The 21595-nt window shown below is 44.0% G+C and overlaps 1 protein-coding gene across 1 annotated transcript in view; it reads right to left on the reverse strand.

Moving 5' to 3' along the window:
* Nucleotides 1-481: 481 nt before the first annotated feature.
* Nucleotides 482-21595, reverse strand: part of FABP3 (fatty acid binding protein 3) — a 40930-nt gene continuing 19816 nt past the window's right edge. Inside the window, exons 3-4 of the mRNA XM_063954597.1 lie at nucleotides 8628-8729; nucleotides 482-4290 (exon numbers count right to left, since the gene is read on the reverse strand). Of these exons, the coding sequence (XP_063810667.1) occupies nucleotides 4240-4290; nucleotides 8628-8729 (153 nt within the window). The 3' untranslated portion in view covers nucleotides 482-4239. The remainder of the gene's footprint in view (nucleotides 4291-8627; nucleotides 8730-21595) is intronic.

A 21595-nucleotide genomic window follows, 5' to 3' on the forward strand; every position in this document is an offset into this window, starting at 1 on the left:
GTCTGTCAAGAAGAGTAACAACGCCCAAGGCTGATGGCAATGTGTGCCCAGGACAACTTTATTGCATTGTAGGTGGGTGTACGTACGGTGGGACCTTCTGCAGTCTATCACTGCTGCCAGTGGGAGCTGAGGGTACACACACCTCCACCACCTCTCACAGCATATTCTGTGTACCATCTTGAAAACACACAGCCTTGTACAATGAAGCTAGTGCAATGGCTGTGGTGTGGCAAAGAAACGTTTTCTTAAGTCACCCAGTACTAAATGGTCTACAGCAGTCTTTCTTTATACATATAAACACAAGACAATCCAATGACAACCACCTCTTCTGTGTTCCCAGAATGGCCCACTCACAGATAACAAGAAGTACTGGACACCACTGCTCTATAGGTGACAAAACACCTGGAATATGTGCTGAACTATTAGATGTATGGAAAGTGGTCTGTGTTCATCATAGATTTATATTGAAATAAATAAAAAGTTATATTTCAGCCAAAATTTTATTATTTTGTTAGAGAACATTTTAGGTGTACAAAAACACATAACAGGAATAATCAAATTTGCTTAACAAATGAATGAATAATAGGATCACCGTGCATATATGGCATCTTTCCTCTTGCACTACAAATGGCGACCCTTGTCACCTCTGGCTTCTCACTGAGGTATAGGAATGGTTATGAGGAAAACACATTCCTGTTAAACATTTATAAATTCAGAATATCAATATAAACAAGGTAACCAGAGCCAACAGCTTGGAAAGAAGGACTTATATTTGATCATGAAAGCAGCGTGCAATTTTCCTTTCACCAAAACCAAACTTTTTGCAATGATTACAGGAGTGTGAAAATGTGAAAGTGTCAGATTGTAGCCCCACCCATTTCACTCAGTGACTGGGATGTTTGTGGGAACTCCTCGAAATTGGGTCATCTCCCGGACATTCTGGGACAGTAGGCAAGTAAGATGCAAGAGCCTCACTGAAATGACAGTGAGGGTGTGAACCATTGTCCTATTGTAAACAAGCACACAACAGCAAATACATACTACATTTTACCAGTCAGAATGCAGTGTGACCTCTAGGACAGACATAGCCGCAAATACTGTAATAAGAACAAAACAGTTTTGATTTCATCTCTATTTGAAGAATTGGATGTTACCGTTTTGTCAACGTTGTTCGTTCATTTGTTTATGATGTGTAAAACTCTTAATAGATTCTAAAATAAAAAATAAAAACAGTTTTGTCCTAGTTTTTCATTTTGAAGCTCTACATCTGAGATATTAAAAACACTTAATTTCCCTATAACTGTGTTGGAGGCAAATCGGTATGTAATGTCAGTGAAAATAGCAGCTACAGAATATGTCAATACTCATGAAAGTAACTCTAAAGCTGGATACACACCATAATGTCCGGCACCCCGCACGTCACACCTGCTACGATCCGATCATCGGTCTGTGTACAGTAGCACACTGATAGCGATGATCGGATAACCTCCTGCATCGCTCGCTGCCCTAACTTACAGTCAGTCACCCCCTCCTGCTGCGCCACCGGTCAGACTCAGTCACAGTTGAACTGTCAGCTTCTTCTTCGTGGTTGGGTGGCTGGCCGCACAGCCCAGCCCAGCCCACCCACCATAATGGTCCGACTGCCTTGCGACATGTCACACCACGCGCCCTCCCTCCCTTACTCTCCGCCCTGCGCTGTCTTCCCGTCTCCAACCCGCGCTCAGTTCTAGTGGCAGTGAGTGTGTGTGCCCTGCCCTGCTGCCATGCAATTTTGGACAGCACACGCCAGGACTGTCTGGACAGTGGAGCCTCTAAGACCGCTGGAGCCCCTAGGACTGCTGGAGCCTGGAGGAGGTCAGGAGGACAGTAGTGGTCTCCCATCCTGCCTAAGCCTTCAGAACGTGAGTGAAGACAAGACTAGAACCACTCACTGTGTCTGTGTGCACCAGAGAAAAGATAACATTTTGTATAAAAAAGATTATATATATATATATATATATATATATATATATATATATATATATATATATATTAATGCACTATGGAGCGCCTCCACTATTTATATTTTTTGTAGATGTATGTGACCCGGTGGACTACGAGACCGAATAGAGAAGTCACTGTCCAAATAATTTTCTGGGTGTAAAGATTTTAACTCTCACCAAGTGTTGACAAATTATTGGAGTAGACATATTGGGGGAGGTTCAAATGTTTGAAAAGTCAGTGTTTTTTCCTGTCTATTAGATCGGAAAAAACAGACTCCCAACTGACTTTTCAAACATTTGAATCTCCCCCTGTGATTGCAGTATGCATAAGTGTTATATATATATATATATATATACACACACACACACACATGCATACATATACTACCTGAGCCAAGCAATCAGTAGTTTACTGAGTGCACCTTTAGACTATAGGCTATAGTCTAAAGGTGCACTCAGTAAACTACTGATTGCTTGGCTCAGGTAGTGTGTGTATATATAATATATAATTTGGTTAAAATCTAGATCAGGTACAAAGCTACAGATCACTTATAGCCTCCCGTACCATTACAATCTTATGTGTGGGCTGGTTACCACATGATTTGAACCAATAATACCCCCCGAGGCAAAACTCCAGCTTCATTCTGCTCCTGTAGGGATCCTGCACCACACTACCTCGTCTCACAGAGCCGGGAACCTCTACGTGTCGGACCACCTCAGAGCGAGCTAACCGGAGCCGCAAGCCTACTGTGGTGATGTCAGAAAGCCACGCTGTAATGCACTTCGTGGATCACTTTGTCAGGATCCCGACAGGAGCAGTAGGGGGCAACGAACAGATGTCAGCGAGGTCCCAGGCTTGCAGCTTGTTAGGTTTAATAAACATCTACCAGCCCTCACTGTACACACTATTTAATCAAATTCCCTATATTATCTAGTTTGCATTGACAGCTAATATATGGTGCTAGGCACGCCACTCCAGTCGTGCACTAATAAAATGTGCTGTGCAAGCCTATGATACACACCATAAGATTATGGATGAGATGTACTAAATATAAAATATAATTTCCTCCTAAGTGTAAATGAGGCCCAGAATGTTTCTTCCTTCCAGGTTTTAGTTTGAAACTCTTATTTTTGGTGCTGCCAAAATACACATCCTGGAACAGGAGCCTGTCCCTGCAATGTGCAAAAGTAAATTGATGCGATCACTAAACTTGAGTCCAACGAGCAGGGAGGGATCCCCTAGCCAACAACAGCTAGCTCCATCTGACCATAGCAGCCTCTGGGTACTGCTTTACGGTCAGAAATTGAGTGATGGTAGCAAAAGCTGGTGTTATCCTCCTCACCGAAGCCCTGGCAGGGTTTTTACCGCATTTTTGTTGCCTGCTGCCTGCCGGGAAATACTGGCTGCTTTTCGCATGTAGCTCATAAATACTGGGCTGTCTTCTTTTTATCCTGCAATTTTGAGTTGAGTTAGTACCTTTTCCCTTTCCAAGTTTAACTATAGCACACATTGAAATCTCCTCTACAGCACCTTCTAACTGGATTTACACCAAACTATATAGTAAACCTCATGAGGGATGCATTAAGTACAACATAAGAGCACCTGTGCTACTGTAATAATTTTTTCTACCAATAATGCCTTTGTGTACACGTTTGACGTATGTAAGCCTTTTCATACATTCAGCGGAACTCTATTACAATGATTTCTGTCCAGCTCAGACCATACATGTTTTGAGACATTTGTTATGCTTTAAACATGACTCAAGTTTATTGGATAAAATAAAAAAATAAGTAAGCAGGAATATGAGAAGAGACTGAGAACCCAGAAAAACTGGAGACTGAAAGGAGAAGAAATAGAGACAAAGCAGAGAAGATAGAAGATGTGACATCACATGAACCAGATTGTGGCATCCACAGGATAAGTCACATTTTAACTTGATTTAATCCATTTAAACAGAAGGATTCCAATCATGTATGGTGCAAGTGGATTATCTCCATTTTTTCAGTACCAGTGAAAAATCTGCAAAAACCTGGACACAGCCATATTTGGCACTAGAGTATAAAAGTGTTTTAGCCAAGTCTGTAGTGACTGCTGCATCCAGAATTCACACTGTAGGTATATAATACTGCAGCTGCAGCCCAATGGGTATAAAAAGGACACAGGAAAATATGAAGGAGCTTTATAATCTTAGAGACACTCATCTTGGACTGAACAAAACAAGGGTCAAAAGGGTCACACGTAGGCTGTGTCTGGTTGTTAGGCCTTTTCATAGTGGCGTGTGCTGACAACGTCTCCCAACGTTAGAGTCTGTTTTAAGAAAGCAAAACATTCATTAGTCTGCAGAATCCAATAATATTTCCCCCATTTTAGATTTTGTTATACACTTAGATATGTATGGAGAGAGCCAAGAGTACATTTACCAGGTCCCACTGTTCTGGTTACATGTATGCTGGAATATACAGTTTAACCTGTTCCTCATCAATGTAGATTTTGACTAATAGGGCACAGGACTATGGTGCTGATGTATGAAGCAGTGAAAAGAGTGGAGGAGTGAACAAGTGCAGTTCACAGCAACCAATCTTCTACTCCTTACCATTTTATAGAAGGTTCTTGATAAATGCTACCTAAAAGCTCATTGAGTGCTGTGGGCAACTTCTCCACTTGTCCATTATTTTCATTGCTTGGATACACCAACGCCCAAGATGTCTAAATAAGACTACCTGCACAATCCCAATAGAAAGATTTTTTTTTCTCCAATTCATTCTCAACTATTATTTTTTTTTATTTTAAACACAAACACATGCTGCATAACTGTATCTACATTTGTACTTCTGTGCCAGGGCCTGAATGCCAATACTCAGACTTCCTGCACAGGCGTAGAATGTAATTGGAAAATGGGGAGAACTGGCATGGTACATAGGTATTAGCAGTTATTGTGGAATTGGTGATGCACAAAATCCATATGGAGAATGTGCAACCTTGATCTGAAAAAAACAACAACTGGTTAATAGGAAGTGAAACTGTACATAGAAGAAAGAATTCCTTTTCTGGGCGGAGTAGATTTCAAACAGTCAAAAAAATAAGAGCAATTATGTCGTCCCCTTGGCCTTGTGTGGCGCATACGCCTAGTTACGGCCATGGTCATACGTGGTAAATACATAAGCTGAATAAAAACAAATTCAAAATGCTTATCCACTGTGTGTAAACAAATACATTCTAAGGCAGAGGTTCCCAAACTCAGTCCTCAAGGCACCCTAACAGTCCAGGTTTTCAGGCTATCCACGGTTGAGCGCAAATGGTTAAACAAGTTTACTGAGGTACTACCTAAGTCAGCTGTGCCCAAGCATGGATAGCCTTAAAACCCTGATGCTTAGGAGCCTTAAGGACAGTTTGGGAACCTCTGTTCTAAGGGATCAATTCAATTAGCAAAAAGGCGGCTTGCTCAACAAGTAATTGCGTACTAAAAGTATAGAGTGAGCCGATGCAACATCTCGCCGCTAACTGAATAAACCCCTAAATGTTGGTGCCAAGCTAGAGCTCCCTTATGTCTGTTTCTTATGAACCGTTCTCTTTATTACTACTCCAAATCTTGAACATAATATTAAGGGCATTATTTATTAAAGCTTGGAGAGAGATAAAATTGAGAGAAAAAGTACTAGCCGATCAGCTTCTCCCTTACATTTTACAGGCTGTGTTTGAAAAATGACAGGAGCTGATTGACTGGCACTATGGGATTTATTCATGAAGCAGCGAATAGTGGAGAAGTGAGCCAGTGGAGAAGTTGCCAATGGCAACCAATTATAAATGTTACTTCAATGCTGATTGTTTGCCATGGGCAACTTCTCCAATGGCCCACTTCTCCACACTTTTCACTGCTTCATGAATAGACCATCTCTCACAATTTTATCTCTCTCCAAGCTTTAACTTATTTGAAACCCTAAAAGGATGCAGGAAGTGGATTTTATGGCCAGAGCAAATTTCAGTTCGCATAAGTATCTTGTTTTTTTAACTGATAAATATTTGAGCAATGTACTAAGGATCTAATGATGGAGCAGTTTAAAGACACACAAGTACAGAGCTATTAGATTCACTCTGCATCTACCATATAACACTGCTAGGGACACTCCCATATTTACTGTGTAAAAGACCAACAAAATCACCTCAGATGGACCATTTGCATTGATTGTAGGGAATAGTGCAAACTGAGGTACACATTTGTGCACTACTGTAAATGACAACATACTGTATGTAACTTTGTGTGTAAAAAAAAAAAAAACCCGCCAAAATCCCTTCTCCAGGTTGCGCTCACAGACTATTTAGCGATCCTTCCAGCTTGGACTCACAAATGTGTTCACATGGATTGATGTATAGACATCTGATGAAGGGACTGCATACACAAATCTGTGGTGTTATCACCGTGAAATTGATGTAGCTGTATTTTATTCTTCTTTCAAACAGTTGCAATTTACTGATATACTTTGAGGAGTGATATATAAATTTCTGTAGTTTTAACTCATAATTACCCTAACCTAATTATAGGGGAGCCAATTATAGCCCCCTTTTATCAAGCCTTGGAGAGTGATAAAAAACACAGTGATAATCTGCTCCTAGCTTCCATGTCACAGGCTGTGTTCAAAAAAGGACAGTTAGGATCTGGTTGGCTGGTCATTTATCACAGTGCTAAATATCACTCTCCAAGGCTTGATAAATCTGGGCCTATGTGCTTTCAACAATTTATAGCACATTTTCTTTATTATCTTTTCAATCACACACTCAACCAGGCCTGATGGTGTGTACACATGGTGAGATATTTTCATACGATTTTGACTATATAGTCAAAATCGTAAGAATAGTTAGTGCAGATCGCAAGGTGAAAGTCACCTTGCGATCCCGATTCGATGCCGATGCGCGGTCGGCATCGCAAGACTAGATAGACTGTTCAGGCAAGTCAATTTTGACTATTTCGTAGAAAAGATAGTCAAAATTGACACTTAGCCAAAATCGCACATAGTCAGTATCGCAAGCACACTCATTATGTGCTTGCGATGCTGACCTAGACCCTGTCGCATAGTGAGAATCGGTCATAGCCTGAATCTCACCGTGTGTATGGGCCTTTAGTTTTTTTTTTATTACAGATCAACCTATTGTAAATTGGATTTATTAGGAACTAGAATAGTGCATGGTCACGCCTCCTGTGATTAGGCCACACCCCCTGAAAAGTACCTGGGCCCAGACAGGCTCTCTATTGCCCTGATTGTGGCAGCTGTACCTATTAGTAACAGTATCCATGAGATAGTGGATTCAGCAATCCTATGCAGCATGGGCATATGCATAATATCTCTTTAATCCAGGGCACCTATGATTTACACAGGTTCTGTGGCCGAAATAAACCAGATGAAATGCAAACTTGAATTTAGTCAGCCACCGAACCTCTGTAATTCATAGATGTCCCAGATTAAAAGGATATTATGGTAAGCCTAAGCATAGGGGCCCTTAATTCCAGAAGGAAATCTTAGGGGGGTATTCATCAAAGCTTGGAGAGAGATAGAATTATGAGAGATAAAGTACCAACCAGCTTCTGTAATTTCTCAGACTAAGGGTGGAATTCAATTGTTTGAAAAGTCGGTTGGGTGTCTGTTTTTTTCCTATCTAATAGACAGGAACAGACACCCAACCAACTTTTCAAACAACTGAATACCCCCCAAGTCTGTAAAATCTAAAGTACTTTATCTCTCACAATTTTAGCCCTCTCGGAGCTTTGCTAAATACCCCCTAAATGATGTGACAGGACTACATTCCTTTTGCTTTACTATTGTACAAATAGCTTTCGTTCTTGAACATCTATTTTACCCACAACTGGGACAGGGACTGAACAAAATAGTTCCTAGCCTCATCACTGCACGCACCCCATCTGTCAATGACTTTATTCTTGTGTTGATTAGGTGTGCAATATATACAGTAAAAAGGCTTACCATACTATCCCTATAAACCAGGACACTCATGAATTACACAGGTGCTGTGGCTGGCTGACTTCAAGCCTGCATTTCATCTGGTTTTAATCAGCCACAAAACCTGTGTAATTCATGAGCGTCTTGGTTTATAGGGACAGTATGGTAATTTTATATATATATATATATATATATATATATATATATATATATATATATATATATATATATATATATATAGAGTTTATGTATGCGATTTCCAGTGTATTGTGTTTAATATTTTGAAATCCAGAGATGAATTGAACCCACCTAAACTTAATCTAAATATATAAAAAGTACCTGTTACTCACGAGAGGGCACAGAATGTTCTCTCAATACCAGGTGTGTGCTAACTAGCATTCCTTTCCAGTCACACAATGGTTAAGCAATGAAGAGTGGTTTGAACAAGATATCTCAGCAAACACACATGATTAATTGCTTTAACCAAAGGGAAACTTTGGAACAACTTTCATACAATGTCAAGTGTAGAGGTCAAATCATATGGAACAGGTCAGTTCATGTTTAGCCTAAAATGATTAAATGTTGAGGGAAAAATGTCTAAACTATAGAACATTCCAATATCTTTACAGGTTTTGCCTCCCAATGTCCAAGGGATTTTTATTTTTTGCACATATTCTAAGATATTTATGTACTCACCAAAACAAGTTTATCTTCATTGACTTCTCTGACCAATGTGGTCTCTTTTCCATCCCATTTCTGCACATGCTTCAATTTACCATCTTCTACAGTCACCAGGGACTACAAAAAGAATGTTTATATGGTAAGCACCACTGGGGAGAGTTTAATGATAAACATTCAAAACATACTTTATCAACAGGTCCATTCACCTGACCATGGGGGAAATTCCAGGTTGATCGCAGCAGGAAATTTTTTAGCAGTTGGGCAAAACCATGTGCACTGCAGGGGAGGCAGATATAACATGTGCAGAGAGAGTTAGATTTAGGTGGGTTATTTTATTTCTGTGCAGGGTAAATACTGGCTGCTTTATTTTTACACTGCAAATTAGATTGCAGATTGAACACACCACACCCAAATCTGACTCTCTCTGCACATGTTATATCTGCCTCCCCTGCAGTGCACATGGTTTTGCCCAATTGCTAACAGAATTCCTGCTGCGATCAACTTGGAATTACCCCCCATGTGTGTAAATATGACTTTATTTTTTTCAATCACAGTTCATTATTGTAATAATTATTATTTACTACATCATCCTTTATTTATATGGCACAAGGTGTCCGCAGCACCTTACAGTACAGAAGGGTCATTATAGTGGAGAATGATTGTTTTATTTTATTGCTATGAAACAGGCATAGGAATAGACAAGCTGCAGAAATGCCCCAGAAGTCAGGATTTTTGTACTGCCTGTTACTGGACTACATCTGTCCTGAGCTCTACTCTTCCTGTTGGTCTGGCACTTGAGCCAGTAGATGATAACAGCTGGTGATGTGTCCACAGCAGGGAGCTTTGTGTATTGCTTTAACCGTAATGAGCATAGGGATTTCATCCCTGCATAACTAGCTGAGGTTTTCAGTATGTCTGTTTCAATAGCTTTCACCGTTGTATGCCCAAGAAAAGTTTCAATTGTTCGAGAGGGTGAAAGGTGCATACACACGGAATGATTCAGCAAACGATGTGAGTGTTCCCGATCTAATGGAACGACCAATCGTTCAAATCATTCCGTGTATATGAAAGATAACGATGCACACCCGTAGGTCGCTAGAAACCTAGAAACAGCCTCAGATCTTTTGTACATGCTAGAAAATCTGAGGCTGTCGCTATCGATCCAGCATGGCCCCCACTCACCCCCCCCCCCCCCCCCCCCCCCTTACCGACGATCGTCAGAGCCAGACTTGGCAAGTGTGTATGCACACCAGGTCCAGTCGCTGACGATGTTTCATTGCCTTGTGTGTACCCACCTTTACTATTGTTGGGGAGCACAGGGCTTTCTTTGGATAGTATGTGGGAACAATTTTTTTTGTTCATTGTATAATAAAAAATGTTTTTGTCAATGTACAAGAAGGGGACCTGTTGACCTGTCATCTAGATAGGCTACATGGTCTTACAGTATGTACATATACAGAGACCAATCGAGAGCAGTTTTGAGGTTTGGTCATATATCAGCTGCATTCGCCAAGCAATTCCATAGCAGAAAAGCAGAAAGGATGCGAGCAGCAAGTTGTTCCTGTGCCCACTTCATTACGGCTGGAAGGCTGTGTGTAAGGATGAAGGAGGAGTATAGAATGGATAGCAATTCAGGGTAAAGATTAGAAAAGAGATTAGATTTTTTTAATGGAGTTAGGTTTTTGCTATTTAGAGGGGTATCCTAGTAGCCACGATAGTTTTTCGCACGGAAAAAAAACAGGCTTTTATCATGATTTTGCCCAGTGATCATTATCGGGCTATCCAATTATAGCCCATTTTTCTATTATACATTACCTATTTTTGTTCAAACCTATGTGTTTCTGCAGACGTGATCGCAGAAAAAATGCTTACTTATCAGGGGGCAGTGATGCGGAGTTGGGCAGGTGTGGCGACAAAAATGGGGGCGAGTTCAGGGCAGCCACATGACGAGACGGAAAATGAACGCCCTGCACCTGTCTTCGCAGCAGAGCTGCTTAAAAATCAGATTATTAAAAAAAATGTTAAAAAACAACAACCCGGATTTAATTGATTTTAATCAGATTTTTGGGATTTAAATAGGATTTTCTTTTATTAGACTTTTTTGGGGGAAACTGTTTAATTTTAGATGTTTACACCTTGTTTTAGTAATACATGAACAATTTTTGAAGTGAGAACAGTAACAAAATGAACACAGTAATAGAATAAATACACACTAAACAGTTGCATCAAGAAGTACAATTAGGCTCTGAATTTCACTCAGTCAGTTGTTTGAGTCGGAGTCAAACATCCCATGTCCTCACGTTTATCCTCAACAGAAAAGGCTCTGTAGCATGCAACCAGCTTAGCATTTCCCAATCTGTTGCGAATTTTGGATTGTACAAAACTGTACGTTGAAAAAATCCTTTAAATTCCTGCACTTGATGAAACTGCGGTGAACATCTGCTTCAGAAGATTTACTGCACAAGTGTCTAACTGAAGCTGAGCTGCGTAGGACATCCACCAGGCTAGAGGATATACTTGGCGTAATGTGTCCACTTCAAATATGTATGGTGCAAATGGTTTCATGGATGAACGAAAGTTGATGATGACCGGCATAATCTGACGATTATTGACATGAGCAAACTCTATAGCAGTCTCAATTTCAGCAGGACTAAGCTTTTTTCTACTGTACCTAGATCAAGTGGATTAGCCAGCAAGTGGGCATCTGTGTGTACAATTTTAGCTCTTGCCTTTGCCATCTTTACTACATTGCTGTGGTGTCCAATCTCTTCCAGATCATCTAACAGCTTCTTCCACATTTGTACGACCTCACTGATTGTGCAGTTGCGTCTTTGTGCACGATCCAGGGCTAACAGCTACAGGTTCCAGTTGAGCCAAATAATCTTCAGCACTCCACTTAATACCAAAGTTATTATCTTTGTTAATAATGTCTTGTGGGATATCATCTTTGTTTTTATCACATACTCTAACAAGAATGGGCCAGTTTCTCAGAAAGGACTCCAAACAATCTATCATAGTATTCCAGCACACGTCACTTGGTAGTATATACTGTACTTGGTAGAATCTCCTAAACACCATCCATTATTCTCCCCAACCGAGCTAAAAGAAAGAAAAAAAAAGGACTGCCCCCACCTACAGGTCTATCTCTTTCTAAGCGAAAGTTGTAGTTTTTAACGTTTTGATTTAAGCCATGATTTAATCATTTGATTTAAATTGTTGATTTAATCATTTGATTTAAATTGTGCAACCCTGCTTCGCAGCTTGGGTGCCAAGGAAGGGGGGCATCTACAAATCAGCGATGCAATCACAACAGAATTGTGATCGCATCGCTGCCGGCCATTTACATGCTAGACGGCCTCGCCCTGTGCTGGGCGACCCCCAGTATGTGATTGTATCATTAGCAGTTTTGCAATCTTAGCAAAAATAAGAATTTACTTACCGATAATTCTATTTCTCATAGTCCGTAGTGGATGCTGGGGACTCCGTCAGGACCATGGGGAATAGCGGGCTCCGCAGGAGACAGGGCACATCTAAAAAAGCTTTTAGGTCACATGGTGCGTACTGGCTCCTCCCCCTATGACCCTCCTCCAAGCCTCAGTTAGGTACTGTGCCCGGACGAGCGTACACAATAAGGAAGGATCTTGAATCCCGGGTAAGACTCATACCAGCCACACCAATCACACCGTACAACCTGTGATCTAAACCCAGTTAACAGTATGATAACAAAACGAAGTAGCCTCTGAAAAGATGGCTCACAACAACAGTAATAACCCGATTTTGTAACAATAACTATGTACAAGCATTGCAGACAATCCGCACTTGGGATGGGCGCCCAGCATCCACTACGGACTATGAGAAATAGAATTATCGGTAAGTAAATTCTTATTTTCTCTAACGTCCTAGTGGATGCTGGGGACTCCGTCAGGACCATGGGGATTATACCAAAGCTCCCAAACGGGCGGGAGAGTGCGGATGACTCTGCAGCACCGAATGAGAAAACTCCAGGTCCTCTGCAGCCAGAGTATCAAATTTGTAAAATTTTACAAACGTGTTCTCCCCTGACCACGTAGCTGCTCGGCAAAGTTGTAATGCCGAGACCCCTCGGGCAGCCGCCCAAGATGAGCCCACCTTCCTTGTGGAGTGGGCCTTTACAGATTTAGGCTGTGGCACGCCTGCCACAGAATGTGCAAGTTGGATTGTGCTACAGATCCAACGTGCAATCGTCTGTTTAGACGCAGGAGCACCCATCTTGTTGGGTGCATACAATGTAAACAACGAGTCAGTTTTTCTGACTCCAGCTGTCCTTGAAATATATATTTTTAATGCTCTGACAACGTCCAGTAACTTGGAGTCCTCCAAGTCGCTAGTAGCCGCAGGCACCACAATAGGCTGGTTTAAGTGAAATGCCGAAACCACCTTAGGGAGAAATTGAGGACGTGTCCTCAATTCTGCCCTGTCCGAATGGAATATCAGATATGGGCTCTTGTATGACAAAGCTGCCAACTCTGAAACTCTCCTGGCAGAAGCCAGGGCCAACAGCATGGTTACCTTCCATGTAAGGTATTTTAATTCTACCGATTTTAACGGCTCAAACCAATGAGATTTGAGAAAATTTAGAACCACGTTCAAATCCCACGGTGCCACTGGAGGCACTATTGGGGGTTGTATATGTAGTACACCTTTGACAAAAGTTTGTACTTCAGGCACTGACGCCAATTCCTTCTGGAAGAAAATTGATAAGGCCGAAATTTGAACTTTAATGGACCCCAATTTTAGGCCCATAGACAATCCTGCTTGCAGGAAATGTAAGAATCGACCCAATTGAAATTCTTCCGTTGGAGCCTTCTTGGCCTCACACCACGCAACATATTTTCGCCAAATGCGGTGATAATGTTGTACAGTCACTTCCTTTCTAGCCTTAATCAAGGTAGGAATAACTTCCTCTGGAATGCCCTTTTCTTTTAGAATCCGGCGTTCAACCGCCATGCCGTCAAACGCAGACGCGGTAAGTCTTGGAACATACAAGGTCCCTGCTGAAGCAGATCCCTTCTTAGAGGTAGAGGCCACGGATCCTCCGTGAGCATCTCTTGAAGTTCCGGATACCAAGTTCTCCTTGGCCAGTCCGGAGCCACCAGTATCGTTCTTACTCCTCTTTTCCGTATAATTCTCAGTACCTTTGGTATGAGAGGCAGAGGAGGGAACACATACACTGACTGGTACACCCACGGTGTTACCAGAGCGTCCACAGCTATTGCCTGAGGGTCTCTTGACCTGGCGCAATACCTGTCCAATTTTTTGTTGAGGCGAGACGCCATCATGTCTACCTTTGGTTTTTCCCAACGGTTCACAATCATGTGGAAAACTTCTGGATGAAGTCCCCACTCTCCCGGGTGAAGGTCGTGTCTGCTGAGGAAATCTGCTTCCCAGTTGTCCACTCCCGGGATGAACACTGCTGACAGTGCTATGACATGATTCTCCGCCCAGCGCAGAATCCTTGCAGCTTCTGCCATTGCACTCCTGCTTCTCGTGCCGCCTTGTCGGTTTACGTGGGCGACTGCCGTGATGTTGTCGGACTGGATCAACACCGGCTGACCCTGAAGCAGCGGTTTTGCCAGACTTAGAGCATTGTAGATCGCTCTTAGCTCCAGTATATTTATGTGAAGAGACGTCTCCAGGTTTGACCACACGCCCTGGAAGTTTCTTCCCTTTGTGACTGCTCCCCAACCTCGTAGGCTGGCATCCGTAGTCACCAGGACCCAGTCCTGTATGCCGAATCTGCGGCCCACTAACAGATGGGCAGTCTGCAGCCACCACAGGAGAGACAACCTTGTTCTCGGTGACAGTGTTATCCGCTGATGCATGTGCAGATGCGATCCGGACCATTTGTCCAGCAGATCCCACTGAAATGTCCGTGCATGGAATCTGCCGAATGGAATCGCTTCGTACGAAGCCACCATCTTTCCCAGGACTCTTGTGCATTGATGTACTGACACCGTTCCTGGTTTTAGGAGGTTCCTGACAAGTTCGGATAACTCCCTTGCTTTCTCTTCCGGGAGAAATACCTTTTTCTGAACCGTGTCCAGAATCATACCCAGGAACAGCAGATGCGTTGTCGGGGTCAATTGAGATTTTGGAAGATTTAGAATCCACCCGTGTTGCTGAAGCACTACTTGTGTTAGCGTCACACCGACTTCCAGCTGTTCTCTGGACTTTGCCCTTATCAGGAGATCGTCCAAGTAAGGGATAATTAATACGCCTTTTCTTCGTAGAAGAACCATCATTTCGGTCATTACCTTGGTAAAGACCCGAGGGGCCGTGGACAAACCAAACGGCAGCGTTTGAAACTGATAATGACAGTCTTGTATCACGAACCTGAGATACCCTTGGTGTGAGGGGTAAATCGGGACATGTAGATAAGCATCTTTTATGTCCAAGGACACCATGAAGTCTCCTTCTTCCAGATTCGCTATCACTGCCCTGAGTGACTCCATCTTGAACTTGAATTTCTGTATGTACAGGTTCAAGGATTTCAGATTTAGAATAGGCCTTACCGAACCGTCCGGTTTCGGTACCACAAATAGAGTGGAATAATACCCCTTTCCCTGTTGTAGGAGGGGTACCTTGACTATCACCTGCTGAGAATACAGCTTGTGAATGGCTTCCAAAACCGACGTCCTTTCTGAGGGAGACGTTGGTAAAGCCGACTTTAGGAACCGGCGAGGGGGAAACCTTTCGAACTCCAGCATGTAACCCTGAGATATTATCTGCAGGACCCACGGGTCCACTTGTGAGTGAGCCCATTGATTGCTGAAAATCTTGAGTCGACCCCCCACCGTTCCTGGGTCCGCTTGTAAAGCCCCAGCGTCATGCTGATGGCTTTGTAGAAGCCGGGGCGGGCTTCTGTTCCTGGGCAGGGGCTGCGTGCTGCCCTTTCTTACCCTTTCCTCTGCCTCTCGGCAGATAAGACTGTCCTTTTGGTCGCTTTTTATAGGAGCGAAAGGACTGCGGCTGAAAAGACGGTGTCTTTTTCTGTTGTGAAGGGGTCTGAGGTAAAAAGGTGGATTTGCCGGCAGTTGCCGTGGTCACCAGGTCCGAAAGACCGACCCCAAACAATTCCTCTCCTTTATATGGCAATACTTCCATATGCCTCTTGGAATCCGCATCACCTGACCACTGTCGCGTCCATAAACTTCTTCTGGCAGATATGGACATCGCGCTTACTCTTGATGCTAGAGTACAAACATCCCTCTGAGCATCTCGCATATAAAGAAAAGCATCCTTTAATTGCTCTAGAGTCAATAAAATACTGTCCCTATCCAGGGTCTCAATATTTTCAGTCAGAGAATCCAACCACACTACCCCAGCACTGCACATCCAGGCTGAGGCTATTGCCGGTCGCAGTATAACACCAGTATGTGTGTATATACTCTTCAGTGTAGTTTCCAGCCTCCTATCTGCTGGATCCTTGAGGGCGGCCGTATCAGGAGACGGCAACGCCACTTGCTTTGATAAACGTGTGAGCGCCTTATCCACCTTAGGGGGTGTTTCCCAGCGCGCCCTAACCTCTGGTGGGAAAGGGTATAATGCCAACAACTTCTTTGAAATTAGCAATTTTCTATCGGGGGTAACCCACGCTTCATCACACACATCATTCAATTCCTCTGATTCTGGGAAAAATACAGGTAGTTTTTTCACCCCCCACATAATACCCCTTTTTGAGGTACCAGCAGTATCAGAGATCTGTAACGCCTCCTTCATTGCCGTGATCATATAACGTGTGGCCCTATTGGAAAATACGTTTGTTTCTTCACCGTCGACACTAGATTCATCTGTGTCGGTACCCGTGTCGACTGACTGAGGTAAAGGACGTTTTACAGCCCCTGACGGTGTCTGAGACGCCTGAACCGGTACTAACTGGTTTGCCGGGCGTCTTATTTCGTCAACTGACTTTTGCAGTGTGCTGACATTATCACGTAATTCCATAACTAAAGCCATCCATTCCGGTGTCGACTCCCTAGGGGGTGACATTACCATCATCGGCAATTACTCTGCCTCCACACCAACATCGTCCTCATACATGTCGACACACACGTACCGACACACAGCAGCCACACAGGGAATGCTCTAATCGAAGACAGGACCCCTTAGCCCTTTGGGGAGACAGAGGGAGAGTTTGCCAGCACACACCAAAAGCGCTATAAATGTATAAAAACAACCCTAGAAGGTGTTGTTTACTATATATGCGCTCTTAATATATAAATATCGCCAATTTATGCCCCCCTTCTCTTTGTTACCCTGTTTCTGTAGTGCAGTGCAGGGGAGAGTCCTGGGAGCCTTCCTCACCAGCGGAGCTGAGCAGGAAAATGGCGCTGAGTGCTGAGGAGAATAAGCTCCGCCCCTTTTTCGGCGGGATTTTTCTCCCGGTTTTTAAGAAACTGGCCTGGGTCAAAATACATACATATAGCCTTAATGGGTATATGTGATGTATTTCTTTTGCCACTAAAGGTAATTATATTGCTGCCCAGGGCGCCCCCAGCAGCGCCCTGCACCCTCCGTGACTGAGTCAGTGAGCCGTGTGACAACAATGGCGCACAGCTGCAGTGCTGTGCGCTACCTTCATGAAGACTGTGGAGTCTTCTGCCGCCTGTTTTCCGGACCTCCGTTCTGCCGTCTCTTCAGCGTCTGTAAGGGGGATCGGCGGCACGGCTCCGGGACGAACCCCAGGCTGACCTGTGTTCCGACTCCCTCTGGAGCTAAGTGTCCAGTAGCCTAAGACTCCAATCCATCCTGCACGCAGGTGAGTTGGAAATCTCTCCCCTAAGTCCCTCGATGCAGTGATCCTGTTGCCAGCAGGAATCACTGAGATTGAAACCTAAAAAAAAACTTTTCTAAACAGCTCTTTAAGAGAGCCACCTAGATTGCACCCTCTCGGACGGGCACAAAAACCTAACTGAGGCTTGGAGGAGGGTCATAGGGGGAGGAGCCAGTACGCACCATGTGACCTAAAAGCTTTTTTAGATGTGCCCTGTCTCCTGCGGAGCCCGCTATTCCCCATGGTCCTGACGGAGTCCCCAGCATCCACTAGGACGTTAGAGAAATTGCTATTGAAGCTGAATGAGGTACAAAATCCCCGATAAGTGCCAGCATCAGGGAAGAAAGAGAGTCAATTAGCCATGGTAAATTACTGCAGCTATTTTATGCCACCCCTGGATGTACTAAAGTGAAAATACACCCTGTTTTGGGGTTATTACCTCTCTGTCCGCCAGGTCTCTGCCGAGCAGGGTAACGCCAGGTAACCCTCCCAGCATTCCTCGTGACCGCCAATAGTCTGCGCATGTACAGATGGACTCCCATGTCATAGACCTGGAAGTCCAGCAGCCGCAGTGCATCGCAAAGGACAGTTCTTTCGGGAGAACTGTCCTTTGCAATACTAATCGCATATGTGATTAGTACATGTGATTAGTATCAATGCGGTAAGTGGTGGGATGTACTGCGATGCTTTGGTACATCCCGCCCTTGGGGGTTATCCAATTAGCCGTGGTTAACTGTCCCACCAGAGGCTATACAATTAGCCCCGTAAAGCCGCGAGTCGCGCCGGCTTATCTGGGATTTTGTTTCACATGCCTCAGGCAGGCAAAACCAAATCTACGGAAACAGCCGTGGATCTGTTTCTCACGAAAACACACAGGTTTCACTGAACCTGTGTGTTTCTGGGAGATAATGTATTTTTTTACAGACGACCAAATTTAGCAAGGGCAAAGTGGGCACACATTAAACGACTCGCAAACAATGCAATGTCGTTAACAATTTCCCCTGAACTTCCCGGCTGTCTTGGAGAAATGATATCAAGTGGCAAATTTGACAAATGGCTTAACGATATATCGAACGATCTGCAACACATCACTACTGAGAATGCCAAATCTTCCCTGCAGTAGGGAAGATCTGAAGACCCACAGGACCACCCATCAACATCATTACCGTTCATGACACTGAACGATTTGCACTATTATGAATGATTTATCGCTCTGATGCGTCGAATCGGCCAATTTGTTTATAATATAGTCTAATGTGTGGCCACCTTTACTCCCACATTCCAAAAATATACTGGTGGCTTAATGGTCTTCTGACCCTTTCTAAAAAATGAGCGTGTTTGTGTGTCCACGTGATCGGGAATATAGATAGATACTGGTAAGTTAGGGCAGTACGGATGGTGTAATGATTAGCATTACTGCCTCACAGCACTGAGGTCATGGGTTAGATTCCCACCATGGCTCTACCTGTGTGGAGTTTGTATATTCTCCCCGTACTTGCGTGGCTTTCCTGCGGGTTCTCCGGTTTCCTCCCACAATCCAAAAATATACTATTAGGTCAATTAGCTCCCAACAAAATTTAACCCTAGTGTGAATGTGTCTGTGTGTACATGTGATAGGGAATATAGATTGTAAGCTCCACAGGGGCAGGGACTGATGTGAATGGGCAAAATATTCTCTGTACAGCGCTGCGGAATATGTGTGCGCTATATAAATAACTGGTAATAAATAAATAAATAATAAGTTATGTTAGGGAATTTTTTTTTATTTTTTTTTAAATGGATTTTTACTACTTCTCCAAAATGTATTAAATAGGTAGCCAGATAAAATCAGATTTCTTCAGCAGTGCCTTTAGACATTTATAGCGGCAAAGAATAATGGACACTTACTAAGCAATGAAAAGCTATTGAGCTTTTGTTTAATACCACATATCACTATCTGAGGATGATCCTATGGTGACTTATATGTACCTCTGGATGTCGTCACACATGGAGACTGCTCAAATTGAGATCTTGTGCATGTCCAAAAATAAGAATTTACTTACCGATAATTCTATTTCTCGTAGTCCGTAGTGGATGCTGGGGACTCCGTCAGGACCATGGGGATTAGCGGCTCCGCAGGAGACAGGGCACAAAAGTAAAAGCTTTAGGATCAGGTGGTGTGCACTGGCTCCTCCCCCTATGACCCTCCTCCAAGCCTCAGTTAGGATACTGTGCCCGGACGAGCGTACACAATAAGGAAGGATTTTGAATCCCGGGTAAGACTCATACCAGCCACACCAATCACACTGTACAACCTGTGATCTGAACCCAGTTAACAGCATGATAACAGCGGAGCCTCTGAAAAGATGGCTCACAACAATAATAACCCGATTTTTGTAACAATAACTATGTACAAGTATTGCAGACAATCCGCACTTGGGATGGGCGCCCAGCATCCACTACGGACTACGAGAAATAGAATTATCAGTAAGTAAATTCTTATTTTCTCTGACGTCCTAAGTGGATGCTGGGGACTCCGTCAGGACCATGGGGATTATACCAAAGCTCCCAAACGGGCGGGAGAGTGCGGATGACTCTGCAGCACCGAGTGAGAGAACTCCAGGTCCTCCTCAGCCAGGGTGTGCCCCTGACCAAGTAGCAGCTCGGCAAAGTTGTAAAGCCGAGACCCCTCGGGCAGCCGCCCAAGATGAGCCCACCTTCCTTGTGGAATGGCCATTTACATATTTTGGCTGTGGCAGGCCTGCCACAGAATGTGCAAGCTGAATTGTACTACACATCCAACTAGCAATCGTCTGCTTAGAAGCAAGAGCACCCAGTTTGTTGGGTGCATACAGGATAACAGCAAGTCAGTTTTCCTGACTCCAGCCGTCCTGGAAACCTATATTTTCAGGGCCCTGACAACATCTAGCAACTTGGAGTCCTCCAAGTCCCTAGTAGCCGCAGGTACCACAATAAGCTGGTTCAGGTGAAACGCTGACACCACCTTAGGGAGAAACTGGGGACGAGTCCGCAGCTCTGCCCTGTCCGAATGGACAATCAGATATGGGCTTTTGTGAGACAAAGCCGCCAATTCTGACACTCGCCTGGCCGAGGCCAGGGCCAACATCATGGTCACTTTCCATGTGAAATATTTCAAATCCACAGATTTGAGCGGTTTAAACCAATGTGATTTGAGGAATCCCAGAACTACGTTGAGATCCCACAGTGCCACTGGAGGCACAAAAGGGGGTTGTATATGCAGTACTCCCTTGACAAACTTCTGGACTTCAGGAACTGAAGCCAATTCTTTCTGGAAGAAAATCGACAGGGCCGAAATTTGAACCTTAATGGACCCCAATTTAAGGCCCATAGACACTCCTGTTTGCAGGAAATGCAGGAATCGACCGAGTTTAAATTTCTTCGTGGGGCCTTCCTGGCCTCACACCACGCAACATATTTTTGCCACATGTGGTGATAATGTTGTGCGGTCACCTCCTTCCTGGCTTTGACCAGGGTAGGAATGACCTCTTCTGGAATGCCTTTTTCCTTTAGGATCCGGCGTTCAACCGCCATGCCGTCAAACGCAGCCGCGGTAAGTCTTGGAACAGACATGGTACTTGCTGAAGCAAGTCCCTTCTTAGCGGCAGAGGCCATGAGTCCTCTGTGAGCATCTCTTGAAGTTCCGGGTACCAAGTCCTTCTTGGCCAATCCGGAGCCACGAGTATAGTTCTTACTCCTCTACGTCTTATAATTCTCAGTACCTTAGGTATGAGAAGCAGAGGAGGGAACACATACACCGACTGGTACACCCACGGTGTTACCAGAACGTCCACAGCTATTGCCTGAGGGTCTCTTGACCTGGCGCAATACCTGTCCAGTTTTTTGTTCAGGCGGGACGCCATCATGTCCACCTTTGGTTTTTCCCAACGGTTCACAATCATGTGGAAGACTTCCCGATGAAGTCCCCACTCTCCCGGGTGGAGGTCGTGCTGAGGAAGTCTGCTTCCCAGTTGTCCACTCCCGGAATGAACACTGCTGACAGTGCTAACACATGATTTTCCGCCCAGCGAAGAATCCTTGCAGTTTCTGCCATTGCCCTCCTGCTTCTTGTGCCGCCCAGTCTGTTTACGTGGGCGACTGCCGTGATGTTGTCCCACTGGATCAATACCGGCTGACCTTGAAGCAGAGGTCT

This window comes from Pseudophryne corroboree, chromosome 2 (genome assembly GCF_028390025.1).
Source record: "Pseudophryne corroboree isolate aPseCor3 chromosome 2, aPseCor3.hap2, whole genome shotgun sequence".
Classification (NCBI taxonomy): domain Eukaryota; kingdom Metazoa; phylum Chordata; class Amphibia; order Anura; family Myobatrachidae; genus Pseudophryne; species Pseudophryne corroboree.